Source organism: Giraffa tippelskirchi, chromosome 2 (assembly GCF_054371585.1).
Source record: "Giraffa tippelskirchi isolate mGirTip1 chromosome 2, T2T-mGirTip1v1.2.pri, whole genome shotgun sequence".
Taxonomy (NCBI): domain Eukaryota; kingdom Metazoa; phylum Chordata; class Mammalia; order Artiodactyla; family Giraffidae; genus Giraffa; species Giraffa tippelskirchi.
This window is the reverse complement of record NC_137276.1, coordinates 234,971,521-234,994,294: the sequence shown is the minus strand read 5'-3', so window position 1 is coordinate 234,994,294 and position 22,774 is coordinate 234,971,521. Positions and strand designations below refer to the sequence as shown.

The following is a 22,774-nucleotide window of genomic DNA, read 5'->3' as shown; positions in this document are numbered from 1 at the left end:
GAATTACGACGTCTTTGTATACAAATACAGCATATTTGGGCCAGGAAGAGAGTTTCTTGTTAAAGAGTTTATTTGCCTCCATAAGCAGGGTTGCTACATACATTCACAGTTTTAATAGACTGCAATTAGCTATTCCAGTTGTGCTTTAAAATCCCCAATATTATTTTCATTAGTGAGTGCAAAGCGAATGTCCCATCCGGCTTACAGTTGGTCCTAGAGTTACAGACTCTGTGATCATCTCTAGAAAGTTCCCTCATTCTCCCGTCTCATCGTTTGCTTTCTCGGGTATGACCTCGAGGCTCCGCCGCGGCTTCTGTACGTCGGCGTTTTCCGTGCCTGGTTTGTTGAGTCCGCAGGAGACGGCCGCGTAGTGGATCTGCTTCAGGTTCTCCACGGTCTCGTTCTTGGCGTATTTCAAGAGGTCGGCTTGTCCCTGTGATGAGACACGCAATGAGACAGGGTGAGGTGAGACGTGACTCACGGTTACAGTCTGACAGCATAGGTCTTCCACTGAGAGAGAAACATGTTGATGCCTCAAGAAGGCATATTTATTTCTGATAGCACTGAATCCAAATAGGTCAATTTTAACAACAACAGAAAGTTTGTTTTCCCAGTTCTCGACACCAGACTCCCAAGACAGTGCTGCCTTTTCAGTCCTTTCCATCTTCTGGGGTATTTTATTTTTACATACATGGAATCAAGCAGATTACATTTTTCTTCTGTTTGTTTTTTTTTTCACCAAAAGTCATGTATTGGCAACCTTTCCATGTCAGGATATATAGATCTACCATAGGATGACAGAATATTTAAAAACAAAATTCTCCAGATGGTCCAGGGTAATTAAGGCGGTAATAACAAGAGTTCTTTATCCGCTTGAGTCTTATGTTTCTCATGTTCAGACAAGTCATCACAACATTGCCAACAGACCAGACCATTGTCTAGAGGCTACACCAAGGACCCTCATGTGTGATAAACCCAGGCCTAGGAGCTGCTGAACTTCCCCCCGTCACTTCTGCTTTGTTCTGTGCACCTCCAGCTCCAGGCCCCCCACACCTGGTGCTGGGAAGGGAGGGTGTTCACTGAGGCAGCGTCCACTCCCGTCGCTTCAGAGCCCATCGGAAGAGCAAAGGCCACTGAAAATGCCGTCACCCACCCACGACCCAGCGTGTCTGGACTTGGAAACACCGACCAAACTAGCTTTGCAGTGTTTTCGTTTGAGAAACTCAAACGCTATTTGGTTTCACACATTCTGCTTCCGGTTTGATAACTAATTCCATTTTCTTTGTATCTTGAAGGACTTATGACAACCTTACAGATCAAATATTTAAGGTTCTCACTAAGAAAAGAATCTTTCAACGATGCAGCTGAAGGCAGGGCTCTTGCTGACTGCTGCTCACCCAGGGTTGGGGCAGAGGCTGGAGCAGCCAGGAAAGCAACGACCCTCAGCAGATGCAAAGCACCAGCGCCACCAGCCGCCCATCAACAGCGACCACAAAACATGTCCTCATTATTGATAAAAACCTTTCAAAGCATCGCAGTGTTGTGTTTTTTAATCACAATTCATTGCTCTTACTGAGCTAAAACATCAGGGATGCTGTTAATTTTGTCAAAGCCTTCTTGTCAAACTCTCAGAAAAATGGAGGTGCCCTCCTTCTGAGGTGCGTGACTGGTGTGGCCACAAAGGCTCTCCCGCCCTCAGCCACCGCCGTGCGGTGACCACATATCCCCGGGGCCGGCTGGCACCTTCCTTCAGGTCACACACAGCGGAGGGAAGAGAAGGAGCACATTCAGACCCCTCTGGGAGTCCGAAGCAGGCACCAAGTGTCAAATACTGTTCGTTTTCATGAAAACAGGAATGCCGGTTACAAGTGGCTGGAGCTCAGCATGTCTGGGGTCAAAGTCCCCAGCTGAAGGCTCGCCTGGATGGTGGGTTCTGGGCTGCCCCCTCCTGCCCAGCTTCCTGTCCACCCAGGAACAGCAGATTCGAGGTGCCTTCACTAATGTAACAAAGCAGGATCCTATGGGGCCTTCCCAAGACAGGACTTCCCTCCCACCCCCACCCTCTGCTTTAGCTCCTCTCTGAAGCACCCAGATAACTGTATCTGATGCACATTTCCTAAATTATTTCACAGATGTGAAAAAACCCCACCAAATGGAAGATGTTAACTACTTGATGACATAGCCCCCAGGCCCCCTGGAGCCTAAGGACGGATAACGTTAACCCCTGTGATGCTGCCCGTTACCATAGCACCGTCAGAGAATTGTGCATAGCGATCACATACCCTGGGGCCCCTTTCCCTCCCCTGGCCTTTAAAAATGCTTTGCTGAAACGCTTTGGAGAGTTTGGGGGTCTGGGGACACAACTACCCTTCTTGTATGACCCTACAATAAACTTTTCTCTGCTCCAAACTCCAACATTTGGTATTGTTTGGCTTCACTGTGTCTCAGGCACACAAACACGTTGCTAACAATCTTGGCAAGCCAGCCAGGAGTCTGTGCCTGTGACAGGTTGACCCCAGCCAGAGGCAGCCCCTTCCTTGAGTCCCAGCAGCTGCCAGGGTACATTTCACTCTGGGATATCAGGTGCGAGCCACCCCAGGGCACAAGGCTGTTTGGAACTGAGAACATACAGAGCTGAGGGCCGCTGCCAGTGGCACCTGGGGGTCAGTCGCTCCAGCCTGTGTGCCGTCCCCAGGGTATCCTTCCCCATTGTATGGCTTTTGCTTGTGGCAGAGCCTTGGTTGCAATTTTCCTCTTTGGACAAGGTCATTCAGCTTCATTTCTGATAGGACATCGGTTGGAGTTCTCCCTTTTTGTGGCTAGGGAACTGACCCCGAGAGACTGATTTGAACTGTTTTTGCTTGATAGTTGATAACATCAACCATGAATAATTAGGTATGGATGATCAGAGCTCAGCTGCATCCTACAGTCCCCTGGCGTATTCTTGCAAAACTGGGAAATCTTTAGCTATCCTCTCATAAGTGAAATAAAATGATTTTTTTATTGAAACATTGTGCGGCTTCAATACTCTCTGAGAGCTGAAGAACAGTGGCCCCTAATGGCTCTCAGTTCAGTTCAGTCACTCACCCGTGTCCGACTCTTTGCGACCCCATGAATTGCAGCACGCAGGCCTCCCTGTCCATCACCAACTCCTGGAGTTTACCCAAACTCATGTCCATTGCTAGTGGCTCCATGATTATATAAAAATGAGTCTTTTGAAACAAGAAAAATATTGAACAGACAACCTAACTTCACACCTAAAACAACTGGAAAAAGAACAAAAAGCCCCCAAAGTTAGTAGAAGGAAAGAAATCATAAAGATCAGAAATAAATGAAAAAGAAATGCAGGAAACAATAGTAAAGATTAATAAAACTAAAAGCTGGTTCTTTGAGAAGATAAACAAAATTGATAGACTATTAGCCAGACTCATCAAGAAAAGAATCAAAACTAGAAGAGAAAAAGGAGAGGTTACAATAGACAATGCAGAAATTCAAAGAACCATAAGAGACTTATGAACAACTATATGCAAATAAAATGGACAACGTGGAAGAAATAGATTCTTAGAAAAGGTCAATCTTCCAAGACTGAACCAGGAAGAAATAGAAATTATACACACTCCAGTTACTAGTACTGAAGTCAAAATTGGGATCAACAATCCCCCAAAAAACAAAAGCCTTGGGCAAGATGATGTCACAGGTGAGTTCTATCAAACACTTAAAGAACTAATCCCTATCCTCTAAAACTCTTCCAAAAAATTGCAGAGGAAAGAACACTTCGGAACTCATTCTTTGAGGCCACCATCACTCCGATACCAAAACCAAAGACAACACAAAAAAAGAAAACTACAGACCCAATATCACCGATGAACATAGATGCAAAAATCACCAACAAAATTCTAGCAAACAATTCAACAACACATTAAAAAGCTCATACACCGTATCAAGTCAGGTTTATCCCAGGGATGCAAGGATTCGTCAATGTATGCAAATGAATCAATGTGATAGACCATATTAACAAACTGAAAGATACAAACCATATGATAATCTCAATAGATACAGAAAAAGCTTTTGACAAAATTCAACACCCATTTATGATAAAAAAAAAAAAAAAACTTCAAAAATGGGCATAGAAGGAACCTAGCTCAAAATAATAAAGGCCATATATGATAAGGGTTTCCCTGGTGGCTCAGAGGGTAAAGTGTCTGCCTGCAATGCGGGAGACCGAGGTTCTATCCCTAGGTAGGGAAGATCCCCTGGAGAAGGAAATGGCAACCCACTCCAGTACTCTTGCCTGGAAAATCCCATGGACGGAGGAGCCAGGTAGGCTACAGTCCACGGGGTCGCAAAGAGTCGGACACGACTGAGCGACTTCACTTTTTTTTTTTTTTCATATATGATAAACCCACAGCAAACATTCTCAATGGTGAAAAACTGAAAGCATTTCCTCTAAGATGAGGAACAAGACAAAGGTGCCCACTCTTGCCACTATTATTCAACATAGTTTTAGAACTGCTAGCTATGGCAATCAGAGAAAAAAAAGAAAAGGAATCCAGATTGGAAAAGAAGAAATAAAACTCTCAACTGCAGACTACATGACAGTATACAGAGAAAATCCTAAAGATACTATCAGAAGATTCTAGAGCTAATCAGTGAATTTAGCAAAGTGGCAGAATACAAAATTAACACGCAGAAATCATGTGCATCCTCTGCACTAACAATAAAATGTCAGAAAAAGAAACTAAGGAATCGATCCCATTTACCATTGCAACAAGAATAATAACATACCTAGGAATAAACCTACCTAAGGAGACAAAAGAGCTGCATTCAAAAAACTATAAGATACTGATAAAAGAAATCAAAGACATGGAGAGAGATTCCATATTCCTGGGTTGGAAGAATCAATATTGTGAAAATGACTATACTACCAAATGTAATCTACAGATTCAATGCAATCCCGATCAAACTACCAATGGCATTTTTCAAAGAACTAGAACAAAAAAATCTCACAATTCACATGGAAACACAAAAGACCCGCAAATAGCCAACGCTATCTTGAGAAAGAAGAATGGAGCTGGAGGAATCAACCTTCCTGACTTCCAGACTATACTACAAAGCTACAGTCATCAAGACAGTATGGTACTGGCACAAAAACAGAAATATAGACCAATGGAACAAGACAGAAACCCCAGAGATAAACCCACACACTTATGGGTACCTTACTTTTAACAAAGGAGGCAAGAATATGCAATGGGTACTGCTGGGAACGGTTCTGTGAAGACCTACAAGACCTTTTAGAACTAACACACAAAAAAGATGTCCTTTTCATTATAGGAGACTGGAATGCAAAAGTAGGAAGTGAGGAAACACCTGGTGTAACAGGCAAGTTTGGCCTTGGAGGAAAGAATGAAGCAGGGCAAAGGCTAATAGAGTTTTGCCAAGAGAACGCACTGGTCATAGCAAACACCCTATTCCAACAACACAAGAGAAGACTCTACACGTGGACATCACCAGATGGTCAACACCAAAATCAGATTGATTATATTCTTTGCAGCCAAAGATGGAGAAGCTCTATACAGTCAGCAAAAACAAGACCAGGAGCAGACAGTGGCTCAGATCATGAACTCCTTATTGCCAAATTCAGACTGAAATTGAAGAAAGTAGGGAGAACCACTAGACCATTCAGGTATGACCTAAATCAAATCCCTTATGATTATACAGTGGAAGTGAGAAATAGATTTAAGGGACTAGATCTGATACACAGAGTGCCTGATGAACTATGGACAGAGGTTCATGACATTGTACAGGAGATGGGTATCAAGAACATCCCCATGGAAAAGAAATCCAAAAAAGCAAAATGGCTGTCTGAGGAGGCCTTACAGATAGCTGGGGAAAGAAGAGAAGTGAAAAGCAAAGGAGAAAAGGAAAGATATGCCCATCTGAATGCAGAGTTCCAAAGAATAGCAAAGAGAGATAAGAAAGCCTTCCTCAGCGATGAATGCAAAGAAATAGAGGAAAACAACAGAATGGGAAAGACTAGAGATCTCTTCAAGAAAATTAGAGATACCAAGGGAATATTTCATGCAAAGATGGGCTCGATAAAGGACAGAAATGGTATGGACCTAACAGAAGCAGAAGATATTAAGAAGAGGTGGCAAGAATACACAGAAGAACTTTACAAAAAAGATCTTCATGACCCAGATAATCACGATGGTGTGATCACTCACCTAGAGCCAGACATCCTGGAATGTGAAGTCAAGTGGGCCTTAGGAAGCATCACTACGAACAAAGCTAGTGCAGGTGATGGAATTACAGTTGAGCTATTTCAAATCCTGAAAGATGATGCTGTGAAAGTGCTGCACTCAATATGCCAGCAAAATTGGAAAACTCAGCAGTGGCCACAGGACTGGAAAAGGTCAGTTTTCATTCCAATCCCAAAGAAAGGCAATGACAAAGAATGCTCAAACTACCGCACAATTGTACTCATCTCACATGCTAGTAAAGTAATGCTCAAAATTCTCCAAGCCAGGCTTCAGCAATACGTGAACCATGAACTTCCAGATGTTCAAGCTGGTTTTATAAAAGGCAGAGGAACCAGAGATCAAATTGCCAACATCCGCTGGATCATCGAAAAAGCAAGAGAGTTCCAGAAAAACATCTATTTCTGCTTTATTGACTATGCCAAAGCCTTTGACTGTGTCGATCACAAGAAACTGTGGGAAATTCTGAAAGAGATGGGAATACCAGACACCTATATGCAGGTCAGGAAGCAACAGTTAGAACTGGACATGGAACAACAGACTGGTTCCAAATAGGAAAAGGAGTACGTCAAGCCTGTATATTGTCACCCTGCTTGTTTAACTTATATGCAGAGTATATCATGAGAAACACTGGGCTGGAGGAAACACAAGCTGGAATCAAGATTGCCAGGAGAAATATCAATAACCTCAGATATGCGGATGACACCACCCTTATGGCAGAAAGTGAAGAAGAACTAAAGAGCCTCTTGATGAAAGTGAAAGAGGAGAGTGAAAAATTTGGCTTAAAGCTCAACGTTCAGAAAACTAAGATCATGGCATCTGGTCCCATCACTTTATGGGAAATAGATGGGGAAACAGTGGAAACAGTGTCAGACTTTAGTTTTGGGCTCCAAAATCACTGCTGATGGTGACTGCAGCCATGAAATTAAAAGACGCTTACTCCTTGGAAGGAAGGTTATGGCCAACCTAGATAGCATATTTAAAAGCACAGACATTACTTTGCCAACAAAAGTCCGTCTAGTCAAGGTTATGGTTTTTCCAGTGGTCATGTATGGATGTGAGAGTTGGATGGTGAAGAAAGCTGAGTGCCGAAGAATTGATGCTTTTGAACTGTGGTGTTGGAGAAGACTCTTGAGAGTCCCTTGGACTGCAAGGAGATCCAACCAGTCCATCCTAAAGGAGATCAATCCTGGGTGTTCACTGGAAGGTCTGATGTTGAAGCTGAAACTCCAATACTTTGGCCACCTCATGAGAAGAGTTGACTCATTGGAAAAGACCCTAATGCTGGGTAGGATTGGGGGCAGGAGGAGAAGGGGACGACAGAGGATGAGATGGTTGGATGGCATCACCAACTCGGACATGGGTTTGGGTAGACTCCGGGAGTTGGTGATGGACAGGGAGGCCTGGCGTGCTGCGATTCATGGGGTCACAGAGAGTCGGACACGACTGAGCGACTGAACTGAGTGCTGGGAAAACTGGACAGCTACGTGTAAAAGAATGAAAATAGAACACTTCCTAACATCGTAGACAAAAGTAAACTCACAATGGATTAAAGCCCTAAATATAAGACTGGAAATTATAAAACTGCCACAGCAAAACAGGCAGAACACTCTACAACATAAATCACCGCCGCATCCTCTGTGACCCGCCTCCTAGAGGAACGGAAGCAAAAACAAAAAAACAAGTGGGACCCAATGAAACTGAAAGCTTTTGCACACTAAAGGAAACTATAAACAAAGTGAAAAGACAACCCTCGGAATGGGAAAAAATAATAGCCAATGAGACAACGGACAAAGGATTAATCTCAAAAACACTCAAGCAGCTCATACAAGTCAATACCAGGAAAACAGAAAACACAATCAAAAAATGGGCAAAAGAGCTAAACAGACATTTCTCCAAAGACATACAGATGGCTAACAAACACATGAAAAGATGCTCAACATCACTCATTATTATAGAAATACAAATCAAAACTACAATGAGGTATCACCTCACATCAGTCAGAATTAGTTCAGTTCAGTTGCTCAGTCGTGTCTGACTCTTTGCGACCCCATGAATTGCAGCATGCCAGGCCTCTCTGTCCATCACCAACTCCCTAAGTCCACCCAAACCCATGTCCATCAAGTCGGTGATGCCATCCAGCCACCTCATTCTCTGTTGTCCCCTTCTCCTCCTGCCCCCAATCCTTCCCAGCATCAGGGACTTTTCCAGTGAGTCAGCTCTTCACATCAGGTGGCCAAAGTATTGGAGTTTCAGCTTCAACATCAGTCCTTCCAATGAACACCCAGGACTGATCTCCTTTAGGATGGACTGGTTGCATCTCCTTGCAGTCCAAGGGACTCTCAAGAGTCTTATCCAACACCATCGTTCAAAAGCATCAATTCTTCGCCGCTCAGCTTTCTTCACCGTCCAACTCGCACATCCATACATGACCACTGGAAAAACCATAGCCTTGACTAGACAGACCTTTGTGGGCAGAGTAATGTCTCTGCTTTTTAATATGCTATCTAGGTTGGTCATAACTTTCCTTCCAAGGAGTAAGCGTCTTTTAATTTCATGGCTGCAATCACCATCTGCAGTGATTTTGGAGCCCAGAAAAATAAAGTCTGATACTGTTTCCACTGTTTCCCCATCTATTTCCCATAAAGTGATGGGACCAGATGCCATGATCTTAGTTTTCTGAATGTTGAGCTTTAGGCCAAATTTTTCACTCTCCTCTTTCACTTTCATCAAGAGGCTCTTTAGTTCTTCTTCACTTTCTGCCATAAGGGTGGTGTCATCTGCATATCTGAGGTTATTGATATTTCTCCCGGCAATCTTGATTCCAGCTTGTGCTTCTTCCAGCCCAGCGTTTCTCATGATGTACTCTGCATATAAGTTAAATAAGCAAGGTGACAATATACAGCCTTGGCGTACTCCTTTTCCTATTTGGAACCAGTCTGTTGTTCCATGTCCAGTTCTAACTGTTGCCTCCTTACCTGCATACAGGTTTCTCAAGAGACAGGTCAGATGGTCTGATATTCCCATCTCTTTCAGAATTTTCCACAGTTTATTGTGATCCACATAGTCTAAGGCTTTGGCATAGTCAATAAAGCAGAAATAGATGTTTTTTGAAACTCTCTTGCTTTTTCAGTGATCCAACGGATGTTGGCAATTTGGCCTCTGGTTCCTCTGCCTTTTCTAAAACCAGCTTGAACATCTGGAAGTTCACAGTTCACGTATTGCTGAAGCCTGGCTTGGAGAATTTTGAGCATTACTTTACTAGCGTGTGAGATGTATGCAATTGTGCGGTAGTTTGAGCATTCTTTGGCATTGCCTTTCTTTGGGATTGGAACGAAAACTGACCTTTTCCAGTCCTGTGGCCACTGCTGAGTTTTCCAGATTTGCTGGCATATCGAGTGCAGCACTTTCACACCATCATCTTTGAGGATTTGAAATAGCTCATCTGGAATTCCATCACCTCCACTAGCTTTGTTCATAGTGATGCTTTCTAAGGCCCACTTGACTTCACATTCCAGGATGTCTGGCTCTAGGTGAGTGATCCCACCGTCGTGGTTGTCTGGGTCGTGAAGATCTTTTTGTACAGTTCTTCTGTGTATTCTTGCCACCTCTTCTTAATATCTTCTGCTTCTGTTAGGTCCCTACCATTTCTGTCCTTTATCGAGCCCATCTTTGTATGAAATGTTCCCTTGGTGTCTCTAATTTTCTTGAAAAGATCTCTAGTCTTTCCCATTCTATTGTTTTCCTCTATTTCTTTTCATTGATCGCTGAGGAAGGCTTTCTTATCTCTCCTTGCTATTCTTTGGAACTCTTCATTCAAATGGGTATATGTTTCCTTTTCTCCTTTGCTTTTCACTTCCTGTCTTTTCCCAGCTATTTGTAAGCCCTCCTCAGACAGCCATCTTGCTTTTTTGCATTTATTTTTCTTGGGGATGGTCTTGATTCCTGTCTCCTGTACAATGTCATGAACCTCCATCCATAGGGCATCAGGCACTCTGTGTATCAGATCTAGTCCTTTAAATCTATTTCTCACTTCTACTGTATAATCATAAGGGATTTGATTTAGGTCATACGTGAATGGTCTAGCGGTTTTCTCCACTTTCTTCTATTTCAGTCTGAATTTGGTAATAAGGAGTTCATGATCCAAGCCACAGTCAGCTCCCAGTCTTGTTTTCGCTGACTGTCAGAATGGCCATCCTCAAAAAGTCTACAAACAATAAATGCTGGAGAGGGTGTGTAGAAAAGGGAATTCCCACCACTGTTGGTGGGAATGTAAATTGACACAGCCACGATGGAGAACAGTATAGAGATTCCTTAAAAAACTAGGAATAAAACCACCATATGACCCAGCAATCCCACTACTAGGCATATACCCTGAGGAAATCAAAATTGAAAAAGACACATGTATCCCAATGTTCATTGCAGCACTATTTACAATCATTAGCACATGGAAGCAACCTAGATGTCCACTGACAGAAGAATGGGTGGAGAAGCAGTAATACATATACACAATGACTATTACTCAGCCATAAAAAAGAACGCATTTGAGTCAGTTCTAATGAGGTGGATGAACCCAGAGCCTATGATACAGAGTGAGGTGCGTCAGAAAGAGAAAAACAAATACCATATACTAACACATACATATAGAATCTAGAAAGATGGTACTGAGGAGCCTATTTGCAGAGGAGCAACGGAGACACAGATATTGAGAATGGACTTAGTGGGGGAGAAGGAGAGAGGGGGATGTATGGAGACAGTGACGTGGGAGCTTACACTGACACGTGTAAACTAGACAGCCAATGCAAACTTGCCGTATGATTCGGGGAACTCAAACCAGGGCTCGGAAACAGCCTAGAGGGGTGGGACGGACGCTCAAGTGGCAGGGACATCACGGCTAAACCTCTGGCTGCTCCATGCTGATGTCTGGTAGAAACCAATTCAGTTGTTAAAGCAATTATCCTTCCCAATTAAAAATAAATTTTACAAAGTGGGTCTTTTGCAGTTGCTTTTATCTTGGGTGTGTGTGGATGTATGTGAATGAATGTCTCAGTGCCTGGATCCAAATCCTGTTCTCGCCTCGTTTTGCTGAAAGTGACTGTGAATATGAGTGGATGATATATATCACTGTCAGTTGTTTGTTTAAACTGAACTGGGTGTTTGGGAACTGGGGGTAAAGTTCACAAAGATGGCTGGGTTCTGCATAAGCAGTTAGAGAAGGGATTTGCATTTCTCTTCCTGTGCCTTTGATATACAAATCATGACTCCAGATATTTGGTAACATGCAGTTTTAGAGTTATGCTAAATTAAGTTAAATGATGAAAGTTCATATGGTTGTTTCTAGATGGGAAAATTAAGGGGCAAAATAATACGGATACCGAAAGTGATGGAAGGTTTGCAAAACAGAGTTTTGTGCATGGTCAGAATTGGCTAAGTTTAGATTAAATTAAGTAAATGAATCATTATTAAAAGTAAGCTGGTGCAAGACTAGATTCTGTTTTGTCTGTTAAGAGGACAGAGTTTTCCTAGAATACTGTCACTGATAACAGATTATGTGAGTTTCTGTGCCTTTAAGTGATTTATATTTGCTCTTGAGATCTCTTCTTATTTTGGTTAAGAAATAAGTATTGTCTGAAAATGACCTATGATCTTATTTGTCTAAGTGTTTTGAAACTTTTTGACAAAAATCCCCAAATATCAAATTTTAATTAAAGTTTTTTTTTACCTCCAGCTAACTTTGGAATGCTTTAAAGAGCCCCTAAGGCTTCTCAGGGAAAAATATTAAACTAATAAGGATTGTTTGGTATGTTAAACTACATGGGAAGCACTGTCAAATGAGTGATATACCTCCTCAGACTGTACGGTGTGGGTAAACAGTATTAATACAGATATTCTAGAAATTATATGGAACTGGCCTAGTATAGTGTTATAATTTTAGTTGTTATCTTAAAATGCTGGGGGAGGAACCAAGACGGCAGAATAGAAGGACATGGAACTCACTTCCTCCCACAGATACATCAAAAGCACATCTACGTGTAGAACAATCCTCATACCTGACTGAATGCTGGCAAAAGATACGAGATACCCAGAAACACAAGAAAGATCTCCACATACCTGGGTAGGATGAAAGAGTTTTTATTTTTAAAGGGACAGGGATGGAACCTGAGCCCCTGGGAGGGAGCTGGAAAAGAGGGAAGGTGCCGGCACCCCGAGAAGCCCCCTCACCCGTGTGGGCATCAGCTGAGACAGAAAGGCCCAGAGGGGGGCACAGCTGCCCGTCGGTGGCAGGAGAGAGACCAGCGCAGAGGACCCGGGCTGCCTCACTGCAGCCCCAGCGCAGCCCGAGTGCAGCCCCAGTGCAGCCCCAGCGCAGGCCTCACTGCAGCCCCAGTGCAGACCCAGCGCGGGCCTCACTGCAGCCCCAGCACAGGCCCCACCGCAGGCCCACTGCGATCTTGGGACCTGACTTCAGCAGATGGGCGTGTAAGCATCTGTGCTGTTGACTTTGTGAACACAGCACCTGAGGGACACCAGGGTCAACTGCCTGCCTCCCACAGTGGAGGGGGGCCAAGGGCGGTGCCAGCCACGAGGTCCTTGGTGAGCACCCCCAGCAACAAACAGCCCAGCGCACCCAGGCAGACAGGTCTGGAGAAGGAACACGCGGGTTCTTCTCCTAGCGGGAGTGCCCCAGCCCCACTGAGCTCACACTGGGGCTTCCATTCAGCAAGCAGGAGGGGACCCTGCCCTGGGAGGGCGCTGACCAGGGCAGGGGAGGGGAGGCCTGGCCAGGCCCAGTGCGGCTCCGGGACCACGGCACCTCTCCCCTATCGAGGGGGTGACGGCCAGCACTGAGGGAGGGGCGGCAAGCATGCGTCCTAAAAGCAGTCAACCCACACGGGCTGCACAGGGATGCTTCCAATAAAAGCAGCCCTCCAAGAGCAGAGGCCACAGCATCCCCCAACTCAGAGGAAGAGAAAGATGAGTAAAACGAAGCAGAGGAACCACCCAACTAAAAGGCCACGAGAATCCCTGAAAGAACAAGGAAACAAACCTCTTCAATCTAACAGACGATACGTCCAGAAAGCAGATAATGAAAATACTGAAGACATTAAGCAGGGCTATTGATAGAAATGCACATTCCTGTAAACAGAACTAGAAACTAAAAAGAGAAACCAAGAAATATCAGGAGGCTCATTCACTGAGATGAAAGCTGACTTAAAGGCTACGAACAGCAGAAGGAATAATGACAAAGGATGAATAACTGATCTGGAAGAAGAGTAGAAATCTCCCAATCAGAACAGCAGACGGGAAGCCCAATGAGGAAAAAGAAAGCAATATGAGATCTATGGGATGATACAAAGCATGCCAATCTACACGTAACAGGGGTCCCAGAAAGAGAGAAAGGAGATTGAAGATGCATTTGAAGAAATTATGGCTGGAAACGTCCCAAACCTAGAGAAGAAAATAGATATCCGGGTACAGGAAGTACGGAGGGTCCCAAACAAGATAAACCCAAACAGACCTGCACTAAGACATGCTACAATTAAAACGGCAAAAGTTACAGAAAGGATTCCAAAGACAGCAAGAGAAAAAACAGGTAATTACAAGTCTGTCAGCTGAGTGCTTTACAGAGACACTGCAGGCCAGGAGGGAACGGCAGGATGTAGTCAAAACCCTGGAAGGGAAAACCTGCAACCTCGAGTCTACGAGCAAGATAATCCTTTAGAAGAAGAAAAAGAACTTCTCTCATAAGCAGAAACTGAAAGAATTCAGCAAGACTAAGCCTATCCAACAGGAAATACTGAAAGGTCTTCTCTAGAAAAGAAGCTACAGGAAAGATAGGACACAGCCGTGAAGTCAGCCACTTTCCAAAGCCAGCACACAGATTAAAACGCTGTGTGTCACAACTTGGTTAGGCTCCTTTGTCAAAAAACGTTATAATCAGGTCTCCAATCTTAAGCCCGTTACCATTCACAGACAGTTAAGGTGATGCTGTGCAAAATGCTTCAACTCCAAGAAGAGTCACAGGAAGGACTTTGACAAGTTACAGGTATTTGATGACTTTTAAATCATAATGCTAAAGCAAGTAAGATATTTTAAAAATCTAAAGACAGCTCTGATTGCATAAAGCTGTTAGTAAAAAAATTATACAGGACTGAATAAACTGATGAATACAGTTGTAATTTTTTTGGTTTTAAGGAAACCTTTCCCCTTAAGTTAGTTATGATTTACAGCAGTTTGGTAAATTATACCTTTATAAGCACAATGGAAATATTTTTTTTTTCTCTCTACCTGATCCCTCCAGATACCGGAAACTGTTAGGTTCCTAGCGGCTTTATCAGGTAAATTAGGAAGGAGTACTTCCTAACAGGTGCAAAAATCTCAAGGTATTTTGGGGACCTCAAAACGGGAGGAAGTCACCTAAATCCATAAGGCAAAATCTATGGACAAGCCCTTGGTATGGCTTTCTTGGCCCTGAGAAGACTTTTAAAATTTTAGTCTGAGACCCCTTATGAAAAATTCCAACACAGCCAATTTAAAGGAGTCAATATGATCAATTAACCAGATTCATTGTGTAAACAAACCAATCTTAATTTGGCTGTATTTGATAAAATTGTAGAGATTAGGTGTTAATGAATATCAATTCTGTTAACTGAAGTCTGCATTTATTGTTTAAGACTCACTTCTCAGACAGTTCCTTGTTGCCACGTTGTATGTATGTGTGTGTGTGAGTCACTCAGTCGTGTCTGACTCTTTGCGACCCCATGGACTGTAGCCCACCAGGCTCCTCTGTCCATGGGATTCTCCAGGCAAGAATGCTGGGGTGGGGTGCCATGCCCTCCTCCAGATCTTGCTGACCCAGGGATCGAACTTGCATCTCCTGCACTGCAGGTGGATTCTTCACCGTCTGAGCCCCCACGGAGGCCCTGCTGCCATGTTACATAATTGTAAAGTTTAATTGAATTATTGAGAAGGACACTCCGGTTTATTTCTGAAGCTTATCCCAGCCATCTACCTTTGGATAAATAGCAGATGCCCCATGACCTGCAGCCAGAGATTACACCTTCTAGAAGGAGCACTGCTTACATATGTCAAGAGATTAACTTAGGACAGGGCCTTGTTGATTGTCCTGCTGTGGATTAGAATGGCTCCCAGAAGGGGCTTAAATTAAGCCCCTGAAACACAGTGGGCCATTGCCAGCGTCTGCCCAGGTGGGAGAACCTATAAACGCTCTGAAGACCTAAGCGCCGCTAACTGTGTGAGAACTCTGGACACTGTACTAACCTCTGCTCATCAGTTTGCCTCCTGCAAGTCTGTCCACCCAACTGAAAGAGGCCCACATCCTTTCTGACCTGGAGATCATGTCGCCCTGAAAGGCCTGGAGAAATCAAAGTGCCTGAACATGAGCTGACTGCCAAGTGGACAGGACCATATTACGTACATCGCACCTTCCCCGCACTCATTGGCCAGGGCAGCTGGGGTAAAGCCATGAATTCATCACACTCAGATTAAAACAGCACCACTGTCATGAGAAAATGGCCCAACTCCTGAAAGGCCTGGAGAGCAGTGGGTTTGTGAACCCCTGGAAGACTGGAGATTGCTCTTCAAAAAGATAAGTATTGAGACTGAAATTCACTATAGCTGGAGAAGGGTGAGTCAGCCTACTTATTGAATCTTGTTCAACCGAAGAACACAGGCATCTAGTGTGGTTACGACAGTGAGAAAGTTAAAATTAATAGCTCTGTGTAGGAACTGGAACCAGAAGCCCAAGTCCAATGATAAATTAGGGAACAAAAGGGCTCAAGAGTTTCATCAAGTTCAAATAATTGTAGATGAAGAATGAAAGAGAATTGTACTATTTACTAAAGATTCTAAGGAATATTCCCTGCTGAAGGCTGATCAGTTCCACTCTGTGATCACCCACCACTGCCTCTGTTCAGCAGGAAGAAGCCAGAGCAGCCATTGCCTCTTTCCCACAAGACTACGGAATGGACATTGACAATGAGGAACTGAATAGAGAACAGATCTGACTCCATAATAGGTCTTTTTCTTTACTTTAACCTTTGTGTTCTATTGCTTTTGCTACAAGTGAATCACTAAGGGGATGCTGCCTATAGCTTAAAGTATGCATAACCAGTCTATCTCAGGGAACCCTGCTCCCATGCCTGAATGGTAAACTCAAATATCTTTGTTCAGCTCACAGGAAACATCTTGGCCCAGCCTACCTGTGAATGGCTGCAGGAAAGAAGAAAGTAACACATCCCCTCCTGGAGTCTGGCTGACACCAGGAGATATTTCTAACAACTTAAGTCCTTACTAACACTGCTAGCTGTATTATTTATGTATTGCCTGTTTTACAAAATTGTTTCTTGTATTACCAAATGTGTGACTGAGCCTCTGATAAAAATGATGATGACTAGGTGACCTGAAACAGTTAACCAGTTACAAACTTTGATATAAGATCAACAACTGTAATAGTGCAACTTTAGTTATAGGAAGAAGCCACAAGAAGGACTTTTTCCCTGGACCATAATAGCAAGAGCACTGGTCCAAGACTTCCTGGCTGCTTTTAATAAGGCCTCGTCCAGTAACAGCAAAAGCCTATCAACAGAATCTGCGGCTGAGCTAATAACGAGCGCTCCTAACTCGGGGAGGAAACCACCACGACGGGCCTCCCAAAGCACGCGCAGGTTTACGACCAGGGGGCAGCACAGCCTCCCGCCTCTTCCAGGCTCGAGGCGCCAGCGTCCTCCGAGGGGCTCAGGGTGGACGTCAGGCGCGGGCCGAGATCCGAGGAGAGCTGATGGGACAGACCTGCGGACGCCAGACCCTTCCGGAGATCTGGAGACCGATTCTCGCGTCTCCTCACGCCCAGAAAAGCACGACAGTCTTCCCGGCGACGCCCGACGGGGGCGTTGGTGGATGAGCGCCGAGGTGCCCCATGGCCGAGACCCTGACCCTCTGGCTGAGGCAGACCCGCCGCCAGGCCCGCGGGTTTCCTGCCGGTGGACGACGGACCTCCCGACTGAGACGTGGCTGTGTTCCCGGTCCCGGACCGTGCTCCCCAGGGCTGGCGGGCCGCAGCCGAGCAGCCCCCCGAGGGCTTCCGGGCCGCAGACCCACTCCTGCGCCCCTCGAGGGCCCGGGAGGCAGTGTCCGCCGCGCGGCTCACGGACGGGGAGCTTCCCGCCAGACGGACGGCGGAGCCCCAGGCCGCCTGGAAACGCAGGGCGCAAGGCCGACGCCTATGACGCGGCCCGTCCCCACCAGCCAGAGCCGCCCGGGGCCGGCCTCGTTCGCCGCCATCCGGCCGGGCCTTCCACGGCGCTTGGCTGAAACCCCTCAGGGAGCTGCGCGCTTGGGGGCCGCACCCCCGGCCGCCGCACGGGGCACCCGGGGGCTCCCGCGGCCTCGTCGCCCCCGGCACGCTGCAGCTCTCCGCGAGCTCGGCTGCCCCGAGCACAAGTCTGAGGTCAGGCACGCTGCTCCAGGAGTCCGCTGCCGTCCGCCTCGAGCACTTCTGCGGCGAAAACCCAAGGCTGAGCTGTCAGACCTTAATCTGATGACTGGGGAACAAAAGCCAGGCTGACAGGAAGTTACAGCTCCTTTACTGTCACTTAACTGGAACATTAATAGTATGTTGTCACAAACAAAGAGTGTTTTAGTAAGTAATTTGCGGTTAGTCACTCTTTTGGGTGATGCAAGACTCATAAAGAAACTAAACACACTTCAACCCAGGATTTCATGAGTGTTCAAGATCACAAGCCAAACTTGTAAACCTCCTTTAAGAGGGCTACGGAAACGAACACGTTCTCTTACACCCACAACTCAGAAGAACTGTGAGCATAATTACAGTCCAAAATTTGAAACCACAAAGTCTATGATATTTCAAAACTTGGGCAGGTAGGCATGCCTACCAACAAAGTCTGCTGGGAATACCAGCAACCATTTACTGAGTGACTACTGTGCACCAGACACTGGATTAAGCCCTTTCCAAAGATCATTCTCATGACAGTCTCTCAATTCTGCAAGAGAGGTGCAATTACTACCCCCATTTTACAGCTGAGGAAACAATTTAGAGAGATCGAGGGCCTTGCCCAAGGGCAGAGTCGACATGGAAAATTTAAATACTTAAGTACACACAACTCTGTGTGTGTGTGTGTGTGTGTGTGTGTGTGTGTGTGTGTGTGTGTTTTGTTTTCTCTTTGGATAAACTACACCAGGAGTCCAAACTATAGGCAGTTGAGCCCCACAAGTTACATGTGACACTTTAAAGCCAAAAGTGTGGAACAGTGATGACATTTTAAACATACTCAGCACATCACCAATGATGGAGACTGTACTTTTCCTCTGATTAAACCCAGGAGCACAAATCTAGATTTCAGTTTTTGTAGAGCGGCAAAAGACTAGGCCACAGAATGAATGGGAATCTTGGCTACTGGTTCTGAATCGCGACCTACCATACTCTGATGGAGCTCCGCCAGGAGTCCCAGGGGCAGCTGATGAGTCAGCCAGAGTCAGGAAGCCCCCTCTCCACAGCTCGTCAGGCCTTCTTACCACTAAGGTCTCAGTAAACCTTCCACTTAGAAAAGACCCCCTGACCATCATTACCTAAGGCTGGAGCAATGGGGGTGGGGGCATAAGCTTTTCCACAGGAAGCGATTTCTTTTAAATATACCACTTTTTCTGGAGATGCAGCTCCTAATCCCTGACCTCCCTCAGTTATGTCCTGATTATGCAGTACCCCTGGGTCCATCTGAGGACAGTCCCCCCCACCACATGACACTGTCCCCCGCCTTCCAGGCAATATTTTGGCTCTTCCTTCACACTTAACTGTTACTCTTCAGTTTTACAACTGTTGTGCTCCACAGTTTGTATAGAAGGTTAACAATTAAAAATTTAAATGTAAGGTTCAGTTTATTTTAAATTGAGAACAAATGCCTTTCTCCTGAGCAACAACTTGACATTTCATTCGACACAGATGGAAGGTGGGTGCTCCCAGGCAGGTGTCAAGTCCGAGTGGAGCCTCAGAAGAAGGGAGGAGGGGACCCCAGCAGGTCAGGGGACTGCGGAGGACACTGCCTTCCACGTGGGACCCCACGGCACCACAGATGACTCCTCGAGGCCCCACTGCAGGGACCCGGCTTCTGTGCCACGAAGCCCTGAGTGCCAACTGGGAGCGCCCTCCCTGTTACAGACCTGCCCCAGGAAAGGAGAGGCGCTCACCTGCACGGAGAGGGGATAAGGGTCTTGGGAGCAGTCAGCAGGGTCTCCGGATCGCAGAGCCAAGTCCAGCCATGCACGGAGGGAGGAGGTCAAGGGATTCCAGGCAGAGGACAAGGGCCAGAGAGGAAGTGGGGGCAAGGTGAGGGGGATGAACAGGGCCAGCGTGGGAGCGGGAGGGCTCCGGAGGACGTGGGTAGAAGCGGCGCCCCTGTGAGCACTGCCCTCCCACCAGGGACCTTCCAGGCACACCGCTGCATAACTAAACGTTAGCTGAGTAACCACGAATCCCATATCAGTGGGGTCCAAATGTCCGAGGTCCCACCATGTTTTAATTGGGTCAGGAAGGATGGCCTGCCTAGCCACAAACACCACTGTAGTTTGATTTTCTGAAGAATTCTCACATGCTAAACAGAGAAGCAGCTTAGTCAGTCAGAGCCTTTCCCGAAAACAGACGACATAATCGATTACCTATAATACAGGAAGTAACTGTGGGACATTAGCATCAGGAAAGGGGCGGAACACAGACTATCAAAGTAATTTTCAGAAACCAGTGTTATTCGTCAGGTCTTCAAGGTAAATCTGCACCGCAGGTAAAAACAAATCAAGATTAATGTCTTACCACAAACCTCTGAACAGGATCACCAAGAAAAGACAGACACAGATAAAATGAAAAGAAAATCAATATCCCAGAAAAACAAAAAAAAGTAAGAGAATACCATGAAAACTGTATGCCAGCAAATTCAACAACCTAGAAGAAATGGAGAAGTTTCTAGAAACATGTATCCCACCAAAAGTGAATAAGAAGAGACTGATAATTTAAACATATCAATCACTGCAAGCAAAACAGAATCATTACTTTAAAAAACTCCCTAAAAACAAAAGTTCAGGAGCAGATGGCTTCACAGGCAAATTATCCCAAACATACAAAAAAGGACTTATACTGATTCTCCTTAAACTCTTACAAAAGACTGAAGAAGAAAGAATATTCCCAAAGACATTCTATGAAGCCATCATCACCCTGATACCAAAACCAGAGGCCACTACAAAAAAAATGAAATTATAGGCCAATATCTTTGAAGAATATCAATGCAAAAATTCTTAAACAAAATATTAGCAAATCCAATCCAACAACAGATAAAAAGACCTACCTGGATTCATCTTAAGTTCACAAGGATGGTTCAACACACACAAACCAACCAGTGCGACAGACCCCACCAACAAACCAACCAGTGCGACAGACCCCACCAACAAACCAACCAGTGCGACAGACCCCACCAACAAAAGAAAAGATGAAAACCACGTGATCATCTCAGTGATGCGTCTGACAGAATTCAACATCCATTCATGATAAAAACTCTTACCAGAGTGGCCGTAGAGGGGTACATAGCTCAACATAATAAAAGCTATTTATGCCAAACCCACATCAGGTATAACACTCGACCGTGAAAAGCTGAAAGCCTTCCTGCTAAAATCTGAAGCAAGACAAGGAGGCCCACTCTCGTATGTCTATTCAATATAGTATTGGAAGTCCTAGATCCAGCAATCAGACAAAAAAAGGAAATCAAAGGTATCCAAATCAGAAGGGAAGCAGTAAAACTGTCATGATATGCAGATAACATGATACTATATATAGAAATCTCTAGACTCCACACAAAACTACTATTAAAATAAGGATAGATAAAGAATTCAGCAGAGCAGCAGGTGCAAGATTAACATACAGAAATCAACTGCGTTTCTTTGCACTAACAATGAAGTATCAGAAAGGGAATGTAAACAATCTCTTTCAAAAACACAACCAGAAAATATAAATAATACTTAAGAATAAACTACAGAGCTACAGCAATCAAGAAAGCATACTATGGGCTCAAAATCAGAACTATGAATCAGTGGAATAGAACGCAGACCCCAGAAATAAGCCCCCACACATACAGCCAACTAACCTTCAACAAAGGAGGCGTCAATATACAGTGGAGAACAGACAGTCTCTTCAGCAAGTGGTGCTGGGGAAGCTGGATCACCACATGTAAATCAATGAAGTTAGACCACAACTTCACATTATACACAGAAATAAACTCAAAATGGCTTACAGACTTAATAAGATATGACACCATAAAACCCTTACAAGAGAACATAGGAAAAATACCCTCTGACATAAATCATACCAATGTTTTCTTAGGTCAGTCTCCCAAGGTAATAGAAATAAAAGCAAAAATAAACAAATAGAACCTAATCAAACTTACAAGCTTCTGTCCAGCAAAGGGAACCATAAACAAAATGAAAAGATAACCTACAGGCTAGGATAAGATATTTGCAAATGATGTGATCCACAAAATATATATTTCCAAACATACAAATACCTCATACAACTCAACAACAAAAAAACAAACACCCCAACTGAAAAATGGGCAGAAGACCTAAATAGACATTTCTCCAGATGACAGACAGATGACCAACAGGCACATGAAAAGATGTTCAACATCGTTCATTATTAGAAAAATGCAAATCAAAATTACAATGAGGTGCCTCACACCAGGCAGAATGACCATCATTAAAATATCTAAATGTAACAGCTGCTGGAGAGGGTGTGGACAAAAGCGAACCCTCCTGCACTGTTGGCGCAGCCACTCGAGAAACAGTATGCAGGTTCCTCAAAAAACAAAACACAGGATCAGCATATGATCTAGCAATCCCACTCCTGGGCATATATCTGAATAAAACTACAATTCAAAAAGACATATATACCCCTATGTTCATAGCAGCACTATTCACAACAACCAAGCAGCAGGAACAACCTGAACGTCCATCAACACATGAATGGATAAAGGAAATGTACGCATATAAAGTGGAATACTATGCAGTCATTAACAAAGAATGAAACACTACCATTTGCTGCTTCATGGGTAGACTTAGAGATTATCATTCTAAGTAAAGCAAGTCAGAAAGAGAAAGACAAAAAGTGTACGATATCACTGATACGGAGAATCTAAACCATGACACAAATGAGCATATCTGTGAAACAGAAACAAGCTCATGGACATAGAGAACAGACTTGCGGTTGCAGGGGAAGGGGGCAAGGATGGGTGGGAACCTGGGCCCGGCAGGTGCAAACTACTACATACAGGACGGGTAAACAGCAAGGGCCTACTGCACGCCGCAGGGAACTACAGTCAGTGTCCTGTGATAAACCGTAATGGAAAAGAGGATGAAAGTGAATGTACGTGTGTGTGTACATACACACACACAGCTGAATCACTCTTCTGTACAGCAGAAATTAATGTTGTCAATTATTTTTA

At 44.6% G+C, this 22,774-nt stretch overlaps 1 protein-coding gene across 2 annotated transcripts in view; it reads right to left on the bottom strand.

Annotated features, from left to right (window-relative positions):
• Nucleotides 1–52: 52 nt before the first annotated feature.
• The window catches only part of PLCL2 (phospholipase C like 2), a 206,943-nt gene continuing 184,221 nt past the window's right edge, over nt 53–22,774 (bottom strand). For both annotated transcript variants that reach the window (XM_081573310.1, XM_081573311.1), the window contains exon 6: nt 53–433. In XM_081573310.1, coding sequence (XP_081429436.1) covers nt 254–433 — 180 coding nt within the window. In that variant the 3' untranslated portion in view covers nt 53–253. The remainder of the gene's footprint in view (nt 434–22,774) is intronic.